At 42.8% G+C, this 12,471-nt stretch overlaps 1 protein-coding gene across 3 annotated transcripts in view; it reads right to left on the bottom strand.

Annotated features, from left to right (window-relative positions):
• The window catches only part of LOC121278880 (lethal(3)malignant brain tumor-like protein 4), a 385,309-nt gene that overhangs the window by 273,293 nt on the left and 99,545 nt on the right, over nt 1-12,471 (bottom strand). For all 3 annotated transcript variants that reach the window (XM_041189341.1, XM_041189342.1, XM_041189343.1), the window contains one exon: nt 7,602-7,753. In XM_041189341.1, coding sequence (XP_041045275.1) covers nt 7,602-7,753 — 152 coding nt within the window. The remainder of the gene's footprint in view (nt 1-7,601; nt 7,754-12,471) is intronic.

The raw sequence follows: 12,471 nt of genomic DNA, 5'->3' as shown, positions 1-12,471 counted from the left end.
AAGAGAAAATTCTGCCCAGAGTTAACGTTTCTAGTCCACGTGACACTTCTTCAGAACTAAATAAAAGTAAAAATGTGATGAAATTCACAACGTTTAAGAGGGGTGGAGCAAGTGAAGCTGGATAGAAGGCCAGCGATTGGAGGGGACAAAGGAGAGATTGACAAAGATGTCATGAACAGAAGGACAAAGGGAGTATTAATGGTAGTGGTAAGGGCTAAAGGAGGTGCTGATAGTGACATAAAGGTAAGAACAACATGAACAGGTGACAGATGGCCCTTGTGAAGGTAGGGTTGGGGAAGGGGATGGTGGTGGGGATAAAGATTGAAAATAGGATAAAAGGTGGGGATAAAACAATGAATAAATGAATAAAAATTAAAATAAATAAAAATAAAAATGTGGATAAAAAATAAACAATTAAAATTAAAAATTTTAAAAATGAATATTGAAAAAAGGATCTAAAAAAATGGATAAAAATGGATGTGAGGATAAGAGTACAGAGTACATGGTCTGAAGTTGTTGAACTCAATATTAAGTCCGGAAGGCTGTAAAATCCCTAATTGGAAGATGAGGTGCTGTTCCTCCAGCTTGTGTTGGGCTTCACTGGAACATTGCAGCAGGCCAAGGATGGACATGTGGGCATGAGAGCAGGGTGGTGTGTTGAAATGGCAAGCAACAGAAAGGTCTGGGTCATGCTTTTGGACAGATCAAAAGTGTTCCGCAAAGCAGTCACCCAGTCTGCATTTGGTCTCTCCAATGTAGAGGAGACCACATTGGGAGCAGCGAATACACTAGACCAAATTGAAGGAAGTGCGAGAAGCGCTGCTTCACCTGAAAGGAGAGTTTGGGCCCTTGGATGATGAGGAGGGGGGAGGTAAAGGTGTTGCATCTTCTATGATTGCATAGGAAGGTGCCATGGGAGGCGAAGAGGTGTTGGGGGTGATTGAAGTTTGGACCAGGGTGTCCCGGAGGGAATGATCCCTGCGGAATGCCGCCAGAGGGAGTGAAGGGAAGATGTGTTTGGTGGTGGCATCATGCTGGAGTTAGCAGAAATAGCGGAGGATGATCCTTTGAATGTGAAGGGTGGTGGGATGAAAGATGAGGACAACAAGGATGCTATCATGGTTCTGGGAGGGAGGAGAAGGCATGAGGGCAGAGGCACAGGAGATGGGTCGGACACGGTTGATGGACCTGTCAACCAGAGTGGGTGGGGAATCTTGGTTAAGGAAGAAGTGTCAGAAGTTCCGTATTGGAAGGTAGTATCATTGGAACAGATGCGACGAAGGCAGAGGAACTGAGAGAACGGGATGGAATCCTTACAGGAAGCGGGGTGTGAGGAGCTGTAATCAAGGTAGCTGTGGGAGTCAGTGAGCTTGTAATGAATATTGGTGGATAGTCTATCACCAGGAATTGAGACAGGGAGGTCAAGGGAGGGAAGGGAAGTGTCGGAGATAGACCATGTGAAGGTGAAAGAGGGGTGAAAATTGGAAGCAAAATTGATAAATTTTTCCAGGTCCAGACGAGAGCATGAAGTGGCACCGAAACAGTCATCAATGTATTGAAGAAAAGAATTGTGGGAGGGGACTTGAGTAGGACTGGAACAAAAAATGTTCCACATACCCAAGAAAGAGACAGGCATAACTGAGGCCCATGTAGGTACCCATAGCCACACCTTTTATTTGAATGAAGTGAGGCAAGTTTAAGGAGAAATTGTTCAGTGAGAGAACGAGTTCAGCCAGACGAAGGAGAGTGGTGGTGGATGCGGATTGTTTGGGCCTCTGTTCAAGAATGATAATTTGTTTATTGCCCATTGATTCTTTCAAAACAGTATAAAGACAGACTTCTGGGACACTGGATGTTAGTTAGGAAAGAGGCAGACAAAGTTAATGTTGCACTCTGTAAATAAATCTAGTATTAAGTAAAAGGTTGGCATCTGGTTTCCTACTTCACCATCTGACTTAAGAATGGTGGCCTTTTTACAGTCTAACTGGGGCAAGGTTTCCCCCCTGTTCGAACACCTGTTCCCCTCAAGGTTGTCCATCCCCTGTTCCACCTGCCAACCTCCTCCCCCAGCCTGACAAACCCAGCCCCCAACCCCTCTTGCTGGTGCCTGCCAGCCTGGCCCTGGTGAAACCCTGGACTTAAATATCCAGATCTATGTTTCTTTTTCATTGGGGACTGCCTGCAGTTCCATCAGTGGCCACTGCTGCAACTAGAGAGCTGCCAGCCCTTAGGCCAGCCAGCTGCTCTCAGAGTCAGATCTTTCTCCCAAATGGGGCAGAAGTCCTTCAGCCCAACAATCAGTAAATGGCTGGGGGTGATGACCTGGGCAAGCAGAGGCAGGCAAAGCCCTGAATGTTAAGCCAGGGAGGGTGGGTGAGGCCTCCACTTTCATGTAAAAGTTGCAGCGAAGGTAACCACTGGGGAGCAAGAGAGAAGGTTTAGGGAAGGACAGGAACATGAGGCTTCAACTCAACCACCATTTTTACCCAAGCCTGCACTGTCGACTACAAAAATCTTTTCTCAGCTGTGCTATTAAGAAAGAATCCTACAAGCTGCCTTACAACAATTTTTGGTAAAGACTCACTCTTCTTCTTGTCTTCATTACCATGCCTACCTCTGATATCTCTGTGCTGTGTTGATGTAATTTCTGAAGGGTAGGTGTATGGTTGGGCTGCCTGGGACAAATGTGGCCCTTGTCTCAGAGCTTCCAAATCCCAGCAGGACTCTTCAGATGGCTGCACCAGTATATGGACAGCCAAGTTCTGTAGCCTTCCATTGAAATAAACAAACATCTGAGAAGGCTGATTAGAAAGATAATGAGAATAGATTCCAGCTACATCCCGTGTTGTGGGCCTTGAATTCAAGGAGCCATTTACGAGGACTGACCTGATCTTAACAGGTAGTTCCTGCAGGCCCCAAGAAATATCTTTCTGAAGCTCTGGGAAACTGCTCTTCAGTATTCTTTCCAAACAATTCCACAGGACCCAAAGCCAGTGGTCAAAGCATGAACTGACAAATCTAAAGGCCTCTTGTGTCAGGGAAATTAATACTAGATTGTCCTCATATCATGTGCTCACTGGGTATTGCTGCATTGTGTAGAACCCTCCTCCAATATTGGCTCTGAGGATGGGTCTGGATTGCTTCATGACCCTGTCAACTATCCTAAGTCCTCCTAAACAGCCCCACTGCCCTTGGTCAAATTCTTTTTTGAGCAGGACACAGAAAAGAGTCTGTAGGCTGTAGGAGTCAGGGGCTGACTTCTGCACATCTTTCACTCCATCCTTTTGGATCCCACTTATACCTCTGACTCCTCTGATACAATTGAAGGCAATGAATTAAGCAGTTACACATATAAAAACACTGCAAGGAATGGTCAGGAGAAGCAGGGACTGCTCATGAAGGTCAGTAAACTTCATGGGCAGGATCTTCTGCTCAGCGTGCATACGTAAAATGACGCGTGGTGACGTCAGGTGCATGTCCCGATGTCACCGCGCATCATTACAGTCTTCAGTTCGGCAGGTACGCACCGGAGTCGACTGCACACCCGCCGAACTGTCAAAGGCCTATTAAGACCATTAATCGCCTCATTGAAGTAGTTGTCAGGGCTGCCGGGCCAACCTTAAGGTTGGTGGGCAGGCAAAGCGCCAGGCGGCCTTCGCGTTTTTCATGGAACCTCATCCACAGCCGGGATGAGGTTTCATGAAGGGGTTATAACTTTAATAAAAATTATTAAAATTAATTGACATGTCCCAGCTCATATGACACTGTCACATGGGGGGACATGTCTAAATAATTTTTTTTTTTCAAGTTTTCATAATCAAATTAATCTCCCTGAGGCAGCTCCGTGCCTCAGGGAGATTTCTGCGCTCTTTGGTACATGCGCACGAAAGAGCGCAGGCCCCGACTCTCCCTCCTCCCTCCGCCTGCACAAGTAGTGCTGAGCACTTCTGGGTGCACGTCATGCTGGGTGGGCCTTAATTGGCCCGCCAACATAAAATGGCAGCATGCAGCCGATCGCGGGCAGCGATCAGCTGCGCACCCGCCCGCGCCTGCTCCCGCCCAACCCACCCGACGGGAGAAAATTCTCCCCCATGTATTGCAAAATATACCTGGGCTTCAATAAGGTGGCACAGCCATCTTCCTCCACAAAATATATACTTTATTCTTGGTGGATCCTGAGCCCAAACAAGGTACTTTTCCCATTCTGTGAGTTCACTGCATGGGATTACATAGGATATATGGCACAGAAACAGATCAATCAGTTCAACCAATCCATCCTGGCATTTATGCTGCACTTGAGCCTCCTGCCATCTTTTCTCACCTTAATCTATCATCACAACCATCTATTCTTTTCTCCCTAAAATGTTTATCTAGTTTTCCCTTATTGCCTCAATACAATTCGCTTCAACCATTCCCTCCATTAGGGAGTTCTGCATTCTTACCACTCTTTGGGAAAAAAGTTTCTTCTGAATTCCCTATTGTATTTCTTGGTGTCTATCATGTATTAATGGCCTATGGTCGCACTGTTTTCCATAAGTCACCTGAGACATAGCTTTAGTGATTGGTATATGTGTACTTTGATCCTTATATTCCTCTGCCCTACTGAGACTCGAATTTTCCAAATATTAAGTGACGTCCCTATTCTTCCTGCCAAAATGCGCTACCTCACGGGCAGAATTTTGCCCTTGGCGTGCAGGATTGGCGAGGCAAGTAGGGCAGTCGGGAAGCTGACGGCTGCCCACGATCGGGCCTGGGAAGCAATTTCATGCCGGCGGGCCCAATTAAAGCCCGCTCAGCGTGAAGCGCGAGCGGCAGCACTTAGTGCTGCCTGTGCGGGCAGTGGTGGCGGTGGGGGGTGGGGGAGGACGAGTGCGAGCTGGGCGAGGTGCGACCTTCACGCAAGCACGCGAGTGTGCGCTACATAATCTCCCTGAGGCACAAAGCTGCCTCAGGGAGATGAACTGATTTTTAAAAAAAATTAAAGATTTTATAAATGTTATGAAACATGTCACCTCATATGACTCTGTTGCATGAGCAGGGACATGTTATTAATGAAAAAATAAAGTTTTATTTGTTTTTTATTTGCTTTTGGAAACCTCATCCCACCCATGGATGAGGTTTCCAAAAAAGTGCAAAGGCTGCTTGGCCTTTACGCCTGCCCACCAACCATAAGGCTGGACGGGCAGCGAAAAATTTATTTTAATTAACTTTTTAATGGCCTTAATGGGCCTTTTAATTGTCGGCGGACACACTGCCGACTCTCCGGCGCATACCTGCCAACCAAAATATCGGGCATCATTTTAAGCTTGGTCGGGTTGGGCGCGAGCAAAAGATATTACCCCACATTTATCTGTGTTGAACTTAATTTACCAACTATTTTCCCATTCTGCAAGTTTATGAATGTAATTTGTTTTAGTCCTCCTCAGTATTGACTGTACCCCCAATTTGGTGTCATCCGCATGTTTGGAAATAGTGTTCATGGTTCCAAAGTCTGAACTTAATATAATGAACAGCAGTGCCCCCAGCACTAATCTTTGTGGAATACCACTTCCTCCCTTTCTGCCACTCTGAATAACTAGCCTTTACTTCCACACTCTTGCTTTCTCTTTTGAAGCCAGCTAGCAATCCAATCTGCCACCTGTCCCTTGACTATGTATTCTATGACCTATTCATTAGTCTCTTATGCAGTACTTTAATGTAGGCCTTTTGGAAATTCAGATGAATTTCAACAATTGTATTACCACTGACTACTCTCTATCCACTGCCTCATAAAAATTCAATAAGATTGGGCAAGCAAGATTTTCGCCTTTGAAATCTATGCTGACTTTTGTGACGACCTTGATCTGGTAGCGCTATAGTAATGAAAATGTAATTTCTTTAAAATATCTGTGGAGTCTATAAGTGGTTTTAAGAATGTTTGAAAATGACTTTTAAGAGTTTGTATCAATTATAATTTATTTGATAACAAGAAATACTGGTCCATGTGATCTGGTGACCCTTGACCTGGATGCAATTCTAACAGACAAGAAATTAAGATGCAAACACCAAGAGAAAGCAGGCAGAGACAGAAAGAAGAACACAGAATTTGTGATAGGAGAAGCCAGAAAACCTCTTTATGAAAAGGTCAGTTTTCTGTGCAGCAAAAAGAAAAACAGAATTCCAGAAGCATTTGTGGAAATGATATACAAGCGAGCTAACAGGGATTGAATCCTAAAAGACAGTAAGAATAGCTCAAGCATGCAGAAGAGCTGAGAGTTTGTATCAGAGGACCGGATTGTGAACCAAGTACTGTTAGTTGATCAATTAAAAAGAAACTCTGGAAAGCTATGTCATCAAAACTGACACGACCTGAGTGAGAGGGGATTTGTAGGTGTGCACCTTGTCAGTGTCAATTGTGTCCAGAGATCTCAAATGGAGTACATCTGGTGGTAAATACAACTCAAGGGACGAATCAATTGAGTTGGAAAGATTGAGAGATTGTATATACTGCCACATTTGTGCGGGGTATGATGTGGGGTGCTCGTGTAGGACGTACCTTGGTTGTATCGGCTATTTGAAGTGAAATTTACCATTTTTTAATTGAAGATTTATTTGCCTTTTAATTCATGTTTAATTTGCATTGGTTCTGATTCGCCCTAAAGTAAAAGTTACAAGACAGTGAAGTCTTGTTGGTAATTTCTTCATTTAGGGGTCATTTGATATACTTGATTATTTTGGTTTATGGTTTCCACATGGGGATTGTAATACTTCTCATTATTATATTTTTTTGTTTCTAAATGTTCATCTATTCTCTCCTTCAGTAACAATTCCATTATATTTCCTAGCACCGATGTTAAGCTGATTGATCTTTAATTCCCTTGACATTTCTGTCCCCCTTCTTAAATAAAGACATTTTGTTAACCATTTGCCTTTTTTAACCTTTTCTTTATTTCTCTTTTTCTAAAAAAGTATTAAATATGTGCAGTAATGCCTCTGCTATCTCTTCCCTAGACTCTTCTAAAATGTGGGTGTACAACCCATCTGGAGCTGGGGCTTTATTCTCAAAGTTTTATTGGTTTATTTATTACAGCCCTTTTTTATTTTATTCTTCCCCCCGTCTAAAACAACATTCTGAACCACAGTGCCTAGGTCTACATTGCAAGGATATCCAGTTCTATCTTTGTATAAACTCACTCTCATTTCTTTGATCTGACTGCCATCCTTAACACTTAGATTTTGTCACTGCTCAGTGAGCAGCAGCAGGTTTTATATCAAAAATGCTGCATCAGGTCACTCCCTCTTTCCTCTACTCTTCTCTTAAGGAAATTACCACCCCACCGCCTCCTTAATAGTCATTTGGAGCCTAACCTACTTTATTTTCTGTGCACCCACCCCCAAATCCCATTTAACTGTAGGCTGTATTTACGCACTCGACATGCCTCTGTCAATTTAAACCGACTGACTCCACAACTTACAGCAGAGTCAGCACTGTGACCTACGCAGCAGATGGAAATCCAACCTCACTCCAGTTTCAAGGCATCTGGCACACTTTTGATATTTCTAGACCAATGTATCAAAAAATAACAAGGTAACACTTAGAATAATTATAGAGAACTTCTCACCAGTAATCGTATGTATCATCCCAATTATCAAAGTGCACCAAAAAGCGATTGTCTATTATATCTGTCACTGATGCAACACAGATCAGGGAGGGATTCTTTCTGTCAACTGCCTCCAGCTTCATACCCACTCGAAATCCTGAAGGAGTTACAGTCTATGAGAGACAAGGATATGTATGTTAAAAGCAATTGAAAATGACAAAATCTGATATACTAAAGTGATTGCATATCTTGCCAAAAACATGTTGTATGTTATTTAAAAATGGATGTCTTCAGACGTGAATACTTAACATGCTGAACAATTATGGTGGAACTATTACCAATCACTATCACCACTCATCTGAGACTGAGAGCATCTTCAGGGGCTGGATCAGAACAGAGGGGTAGCAAAAAAATGGCACCTGCAGCCTGCATGTCAGTCTGCCCTCTTCACTCAAGACTGATGACTTTCCTGATGACAAGGGGGAATGGTGGGGCTGGCAGGAAGGGGAAGTTGCCTGTCTTGTTAATTGGACAGTTTGATGTCATTAGTGAGCTCGCCTTCTGGCTTCCTGAGATTTTGAGATTTTCATGTAGAAGCTCTCTGAAGCTGACCAACTCCAGCCTGGCATTAACAGGGGCAGCACTGCTGAAACATTGTTTGAAAAAGTGAAAATTTGGATTAAAAACTGAGCAGCAATGAAATTTCAAGGACCAACCTTTCCTCACCCTATCCTGCATTCCAGCTCTTCATTTGCCACAACTACTTTGGAGATGAAGATCCTCTCATTTTTAAGGCCACGACACTTGGCAGCTGCAGCAACGAGTGCCGATTTAGGCCTGAACGTGGCCCACTTCCCTGGTGACCCACTTCTATTTCTGCCCCCACCCTCCCCCCAGCCACTAATTGGGAGGTGACCCGTCTCTCAGGTCATTAAGACCACGACCCCCCACAAACAAATCGCCTTTCATGGCAGGCAGGCGACCGAAGTGGGATTGCAATGTGAAATTGGCTCTGCCTCCCAGTTCCTACTTCCAATGGGAAAACCCAGCCCCTGGAGTCTACACATGCATAATTAAGTGTGAAAATCCAGAAGTTGCTGTTGGAGATTCTTTGCTTTTCCATAGAATGCACTGTTGCAGTCCCTACAGACTATAATCAATTAGAATTCTATGAACTGATGAGAAATTGCCCTTTTGATGTGACTGTTGCTGCTGCAAACTCTCTTGAAAAAGTTGCAGCCTGTTGAATGAGGTGTAACTGAGTTTGTAACAGTGTACTAACTTCACAATAACTGCTGAAAAGCATCTCTGATGCTGAAATGTTAATTTTATATGCGTGCAATGTCAAATCTTTCGAGTTAGATTTTTAAAAAGCCACATACATTAATTTTTTAAATTCTGTTTTTGACATTTCAGTTTCTACCTTTATCCCATATATATGTCCCAATCATACTTTGATATCTGTAAAATTTTAATAAAATGTAAAGAATAACCAGTCGATTTTACTTCATGATTTGATATCTGCAAGAATACTTCAGTATGATTGACTTGTTTGATGACATCACTGTTGCTGGACACCTGGAGATCGCCTCAACTTGGTGCCAAATTCAAACAAATGTCAGGGAAAAGAAAATTCACCACAGAGATTGTTAGATCTTTGTGGGTAGCTTTCTTTGACGTCTGAGGTGAGCACTGTTGCTTCGATGTTGACCATGAATTTTGGGCCGAAGTCATCTTCTGCCAGACCTGCCAGCAGTTATTCAGGCAATTTGCTATTTATACAGCCACAGCCAACTTCTAATCTAGCAGGTACCCCAGATATGCACATGGACACCCACCCTCATTAAACAGCCCAACTATGGAAACTCTGACAGGCACGAAAGTCCCACTACACCAATGTTATGATAGTAAGCAGGATCACAGATTTTCAGCCCCACTGTCATGACAAATGCTTTAGCCAGAATTGTTTTTTATTATTTTCTTTAACTTTCATACTATGCGCCGCTATGCCAGAACTTATATACTTATATATACAGACAAAAGACACCTAAGATTGAGAATATTTTCAGTATACTATATCACTGTGCAGCAGGACAGATCTTTAACAACCAATTCACAACTTCAAGACTGTAAACTACTTTATTTCTGTTGAGCTGTTGACATTTGCTGTGCTCGTATTCTCTCACATCCAATTACATGCAGAAACAATGAAAACCTAGATTGATGTTTTCTACAATGGCTTCTTTTTAAATCAACTCAAAGTAATGCTTTCCTTTATAATCTTACATGCAGTCATACCTAGCACAAAGAAAGATAGTTGTGGTTGTTGGAGGGCAGTCATTTCAGCCCCAGGACATCACTGCAGGAGTTCCTCAAGGTAGTGTCCTGGACCCAACCATCTTCAGCTGCTTCATCAATGACCTTCCTTCCATCATAAGGTGAGAATTGGCGATGTGCAATCATCAGCGAACAATGTTCAGCACCATTTGTGACTCCTCAGATACTGAAGCAGCCCATGTCCAAATATAGCAAGACGTGGACAACATCCAGACATGGGCTGATAAGTGGCAAGTAACATTTGCGCCACACAATTGCCAGGCAATGACTATCTCCAACAAGAGAGAATCTAACCATCACCCCTTGACATTCAATGGCATTACCATCACTGAATCCTCCACTATCAAAATCCTGGGGGTTACCATTGACCAAAAACTGAACTGGACCAGCCATAATAATAGTGTGGCTACAAGGTCAGGTCAGAGGCTAGGAATCCTGTGGCGAGTAGCTAACCTCCTGATTCCCAAAACCTGTCCACCTTCGGCAAGGCACAAGTCAGGAGCATGAAGAATTACTCTCCCCTTGCCTGGATGAGCTCCAAAAACACTCAGGAAACTTGACAGCAGCCCACTGGTTTGGCAACCCATCCACAAACATTCACTCCTTCCACCACTGACGCATAGTAGCAGCAGTGTGTACCATCTACAAGATGCACGCAGAAACTCACCGAGACTCCTTAGACAGCATCTTCCAAACCTGCGACCACTACCATCTAAAAGGAAAGGGCAGCAGATGTATAGGAACACCACCACCTGGAAGTTCCCCTCCAAGTCACTTGCCATCCTAACTTGGAAATATAATGCCATTCCTTCACCGTCAGTGGGTCAAAATCCTGGAACTCCCTCCCTAACAGCAATGTGGGCGTACCAGCTCTGCAGCAGTTCAAGAAGGCAGCTTACCACTACTTTCTCAAGAGCAATTAGGGATGGGCAATAAATGCTGGCCCAGCCAGTGAAGCCCCCATTCATTGAATGATTAAAAAAAATTTAAATCTCATGTAATTGCTGCAAAACCCTGATTGAGCTATGAGATCAAAATGTGCTTTTGCTAAACAACAAAAACATGCAATCAACTCCATTTGTGAGGTTTTTAAAAGTCATAATAAAACTGGGTAACAAAAAGGTCATGCTCAAACTGTATAGCCCTCTAGACAGATCACAACTTGAATACTGGCTCCAGTCCTGAGCACTAAAACACAAGGAAAATAGTCCAAAGAGCCGTGAGAATGATTCCGAGTATCACAACAATGAGAAATTTGTGACGAAGAACTACAGAAACTTGGGCTTTTTCCTCCTTAAAGGAAGCAACTTCTGAAGGTATATAAAATATTATGCTATATTGGTAAGGTAGATCTGGAAAAAGGCATTAAGCTCAATCATAAGATTGGGAGGTGTTCAAAGAGTTTAATGTGATACAGCACAAGGGGCAAGAACTCCACTTGCCAAAAATATGACATGGATGACAAAAGAGTTCAGGAAAAATTAAAACTCAAAAGGCAATAAAAATGCAAAAAAATTGCAAACCATATTACAATTATATTCGAAAAAAAGAGGATGATCAGGAGTAATATGGCTCCCTTGGAAACTGGTAATCATGATCTTGTAAGTGAAATAAAGAAATGGCAGATATGTTAAATAATTAACTCTGCATTATATTTACAGTAAGGGAAGAGGATAGCATGCCAGATGTTCTAAGGAACATAACATTGAATTAGGGGTACTGACTCGCCAAAATTAACATAAGCAAAATAATACCAATGAAGAAATTAATGGCACTAAAGTGACAAATCCTCAGGATTAGACTATTTCCATTGCAGGGTTTTAAAAGAAGTAGGTGAGAACATTGCAGATGCCCGAACTATAATCTCCCAAACAACTCTCAATTCAGGAACTGCTGCTTTAGATTAGAAAATTGCATGTAATTTAACAATTTAAGGAAGATGAGAGAGGGAAACAAGGAATGTAGGAGCAGTTAGTCTAGCACCTGTTGTGAGGAAGACCATAGACGCAGGAGCAGAAGTAGGCCATTCGACCCATTGAGTCTGCTCTGCCATTCAATGAGATCATGGCTGATCTGATAATCTTCAACTACACTTTCCTGCCTTTTCTCCATACCCCTTGATTCCCTTATTGATTAAAAATCTGTTTATCTCAGCTGTCATGAAGTTATTAACATATATAATATTACTGGTAAATATATCCTTTCAAAATAAAGAGATGGTCTGTGGGTGTGTCTTAAATGGATCAAAGCCAGCTAGTCTGGGTGCTTTGATGTATACTAGTTTTGAAATGTGAGAGAGGTAGAGTGCATTTGCATTTTGTTAAATAGAGCATTCAAGAGGGGGAGTGAAATCTGGCACCTAGCTAGCAGAGACCAAGCAATGTTTATATTACTAATAAAATTGGTACTATGAAAGGGGTTTTCTTGTTAAAAGAGGTGCAGTTCAAAGGGGCTGGTGATATATAATGAGAATTTATATTCAGTGATGTGCTGGGTATAACAGAGGGCAGTTTTGTGTGTGCAGGACAGAGGCAATGTAAGATCAAAGCCTGAA

The sequence above is a fragment of the Carcharodon carcharias genome, chromosome 6 (assembly GCF_017639515.1).
Source record: "Carcharodon carcharias isolate sCarCar2 chromosome 6, sCarCar2.pri, whole genome shotgun sequence".
NCBI lineage: Eukaryota > Metazoa > Chordata > Chondrichthyes > Lamniformes > Lamnidae > Carcharodon > Carcharodon carcharias.
This window is presented reverse-complemented; position numbering and strand designations above follow the sequence as displayed.